This window comes from Trachymyrmex cornetzi, unplaced genomic scaffold (genome assembly GCF_001594075.2).
Source record: "Trachymyrmex cornetzi isolate Tcor2-1 unplaced genomic scaffold, Tcor1.1 scaffold85, whole genome shotgun sequence".
NCBI classification, from domain to species: domain Eukaryota; kingdom Metazoa; phylum Arthropoda; class Insecta; order Hymenoptera; family Formicidae; genus Trachymyrmex; species Trachymyrmex cornetzi.
In genome coordinates, this window is record NW_017300191.1 from 330,164 (window position 1) to 334,326 (window position 4,163).

Consider the following 4,163-nt stretch of genomic DNA (forward strand, 5'->3'; position numbering starts at 1 on the left):
AAAATTAGTATTACCATAGTAAAAATTAAGTCGGAATTATGTTGTGAAGGTCCATACGAAAATTCAAGACATAGTAAAGTGTAATTATATTAAAACTTATAAAATTATATTAAAATTATATTAAAACTTAATATAAAATTTTCTCCGTGTGGGACTAATGATTTGAACCGGCAAGTGTTTGTATAATAAAACTTTTATTATACAAATACTCGTCATGTGAATTTCATTTTTACTAATTAAAATTTTTTAAATTAGAATTTCTCTAAAATTTCAAGTTCGAAGATTTTAACGCGAAAATCGAAGTTTATGAAAACTGATAAGATATTAATATAAGCAAAGAGACATATAAAATTCTAATTGTATCTAAAAAATCGGATTCTATATTTATAAATTATTTCTAAAATTAACCACATTTTCTAAAAAATAATACCAATATATATTCCTAATTTCCCGAACTTGTCTATATTTCTAAGATTTCCAATAATTTTGTTGAGTCACGGAAATCAAGAATGTCTTTCTTTTACGTTTTTTCTGTTTATTTTTTCTATCTCACAAGTTCTTGCATTTTTTTAAGGAAACCTTGCCATACCTCGGGACACTCGAGACGAAATCGCGCGTCGTGCCGCGGAGTCGCGCGCGTTCGCATTTTGCACGGGTGTTCTTACCGAAAAGATACGGAAGGTTTTTAAGTAGAGGATTATCGTTCCGACTACTTAGGAAGAATTTTCGGGCGGCTGTGAGACGATCTCCGAAATCCAAGACGGCTGCGCGCTCGGAACGAGGAATGACAGAGATCGGGTTGCTACGGACCACCGTGTCGCGGTCGCCGCAAACCTTATCCTACCTGTTTTCGCTAATTGAGCGAGTAAAGATGTAACTGGACCTAACGCCCTTAAAGTATTTGCACCCTTTTGTGCAGACGCGATCCCCGTTTTTATCTCGGGAAAGCGAGTGACCCGAGCCTACCGATCTTTCGATTCACATGGCACTCGAACGGAGTTAATGCATTTTGGAAAGTTTCAAACTGATCTTTCTTTACATCATATTTAAAGACTAAATGTTTTTATAATACAATCGTTTCTTAGAGTAAATTACCAGTGCAAAGAATCAGCTCTATAAGGTATCACCCATGGAATATACAACATTAATTGATACACTGAGAGAACAAAATGGTTGCAATTACCATAATTTAGCTATAATTTATAGGGACAACATTATCATTTTCAGGGACAACTATGTATTTATAGTTATTTTAACCATGCAAATGGCAACTAAAGGTTACAACTGTACAAGTTTTACATGTAGAATTAATGTAAATAATTTCAAAAATTGTAAAATGCCTTATTTAACTATGTATGTGTACATTAATTCTTCGTATAAAAAAACTTGTATAGTTATCTTGTATACTATGTCTTTTTTCCGAGTGTAATAATGAATTAATTTTATATAAACTTGCACTTTGCCACAATTAATAAAGATAAAAACATGAAGCTTTTTTAAGAAGATAATATTTTCGACTCTGAGATTTGTGCAATACGATATTCAGAAATCTTTCACTTTTAATGCTTTCATTCAATGAATCTTTGAGATTATTTTCGCATGTAATGTACGTGACGTTTAAAAAAAATGACAAAACTTATTTTTACGACATCTCTTACATTCTGGTAAATTATATATTGTTGGATAGTTATATAAAATAAGGTGTTCCAATTACACACACACAATTCTTAATATAATACTTTCCACCTGCCACGAGGGTCTGTTATATCGGACCACGAGGTGCATATTCTCCCCTGTGCACATGTTAAGACCAATTTTCCGGTATCGCGTTTGACGTAAAACGGCGCAAGAACGTAAAAAGAGGAAGTGTCTTGGTAGCAGGTAGTGCGCAGTAGACAGCAAGTTATTACAAAAGAGGGTACTCATCATCGCCATCATAATTCCACTTAATCGTATCCTTTTGCGCACATCGCAAAAATCTCCAAATGAAAATTCTATTCCGTGTGATAAAAAAAAAAGAAGGAAGTAGAACTTCAGCAAGTCAATCCAACTGCAACCTAGCTCAATTCATTTTCGAGAATGCTTGACCGCGATTCGTTCGTTCGTTCCTCAAGTTCCTCTGCTCACATCTTTTTGTGCGCTATGACTTTAATGGTTATGCGGCTCCATGTGCGAGAACACATCGTGCGTGTACGACGGAGGCGCCGGGCCACCTGTTGCGGCCCCCGCTCGCGTATCCCAGTCCAGTCGGCTCCGGGGCCCCGGTACCATCGCAAAGTGGGGAACCGAGCTCGACCACGATTGGTGGCCCGGCACGTGCTACGCGAGGGTGCCTCGCTCCGCGAACGCATAAATATCCCGGCTCCGGTCCACCCGACTTCAGAACCACCCCGTGGCTCGACTAGACGAGAATCGACCGACGCGCGAGAAAGTCATCCGGGTTCATCCTAATCCGACTGTCGTCGATTTCAGTATCACCGTGCCCTTCGATATCGCGATCCAGTTAAGAGGACCAAGGCCGCGGAAAAACAAAGGAGGCGGTGTCTTCGTTCTCCATCCCGTTGAAAGAAGTGCGAAGTTTCAGTGAAAGGGTTTTGTTTTTAATCGGAGAGAAAAGAAGGACTTATTCTTCACTGTCTACGTGGAGTCATCGTGTGCATTGATACGACACGCAGATCCTGTTATGGAACTGCAGGAGATGTTCCGCTACGGATACATGTTTCCGCCGCGCGAGGACGAGCCGCTCGTGCCTGCTTGCGCGTACCTGGACCTGAATTATGCAAAGACGACGAGCAAGATCGCCGTCGGCCTGCCACCCGTCAGCACCCTCACCGTGCCGCAGAATCTTGTCTATGACAACAGCAATTGCAGCGACGGCTGGCACACCCCGAGTCCAACGGCCAGTCTGCGATCCGTCAGTCCCGCTACCACGTTGTCGATCTCCTCAGAACCGGAAACGATTAACAGTGCGCCGACATATCGGCTACTGGGCTCGACCATCAAGGACAAGAGAAACGTGACGACAAAGAGAGGATCGATGATCGGGCTGAGTAACATTGGGAACAAGCGACTGCACGTGGACGCGATGGACCACCTCGTGGCCGAGGAGATGATCAATTTGGACGTCGAGCGCGAGAACGCCGAGGAAGTGATCAACCTGGACGCCGATAAAACGCGGTCCTGCCATGGCAGCATTATCAGCAACTCCAGCAGCGGCGGCCTGTCTGACAGGACGTTGGACGGCGACAGTGAGGAGGATGCGGACGAGGTCAGCGACGGAGGCGCGGATCATCCGGAGAATGCGCACGTCACTTCCGGCGGACGCGATCCCCGCAGGAGGGGCAAGTACGTCAACTCGACCATCGTGAGGAAACGCCGGCTGGCCGCGAACGCGCGCGAGAGGAGGCGGATGCAGAATCTGAACAAGGCGTTTGACAGGCTGCGCGCTTACCTGCCGACCCTGGGCAACGATAGACAGTTATCGAAATACGAGACGCTGCAGATGGCTCAATCCTACATCACCGCACTTTATGACTTGCTGCAGTAAAAAAGAGGGAGACGCAAGAAGGAAGAAGAAGAAGAGAAAGAGGGAGTGCGTTCGTTCGCCGCGATACCGGAAGTCAAGTTCGCCAAGCAAAAAAAGCTGATCTAACGAGAGTCCGCGAGTACTTCTTTGTAGAGTAGTGATTCGCGAGTTTTTTTCTAGACATTGTTTAGCCACGATCGAAGTTAAAACAATCGAAGCTACATGGAAAGAAGATTTTACTGACGTATAAAAATTTAGGTAGATACAGATTAAAAAATGATTAAAAACGTTTTTTTTTCTTGGATTATCTAAATAATTATGTAGACAACTCAAATAATGTTGTAAAAAGTTTTAACATTTTAGCCACCAGTTTAAACGTCCTACATAATAATTTTGATAGTTTAACAGAATTATTTTAGGATCTATGTCTATTTAAATGTTTAGCAAAACCGTCCTTTTCGTATAAAATGACAGAATATAAGCTCTGCATGAAAACTATTTGACCAGAAAGATAGAATCCAGTAGGTTGATTCTGACAAATCTAGTGTAGAGATTTGGACAATTATTAATTCTAATAGGCTAATATTATCGCATCTGAGACATGTGCCTTTAAATTAAAAAAGTTTTGTACACGTAA

At 41.8% G+C, this 4,163-nt stretch overlaps 1 protein-coding gene across 1 annotated transcript; it reads left to right on the forward strand.

Moving 5' to 3' along the window:
• Nucleotides 1-2,631: 2,631 nt before the first annotated feature.
• On the forward strand, nt 2,632-3,650 carry ato (atonal). The gene has a single exon (XM_018519822.1). The coding sequence runs from the start codon at nt 2,684-2,686 to the stop codon at nt 3,545-3,547; it is 864 nt and encodes a 287-aa protein (XP_018375324.1). The 5' UTR covers nt 2,632-2,683; the 3' UTR covers nt 3,548-3,650.
• Nucleotides 3,651-4,163: the final 513 nt, after the last annotated feature.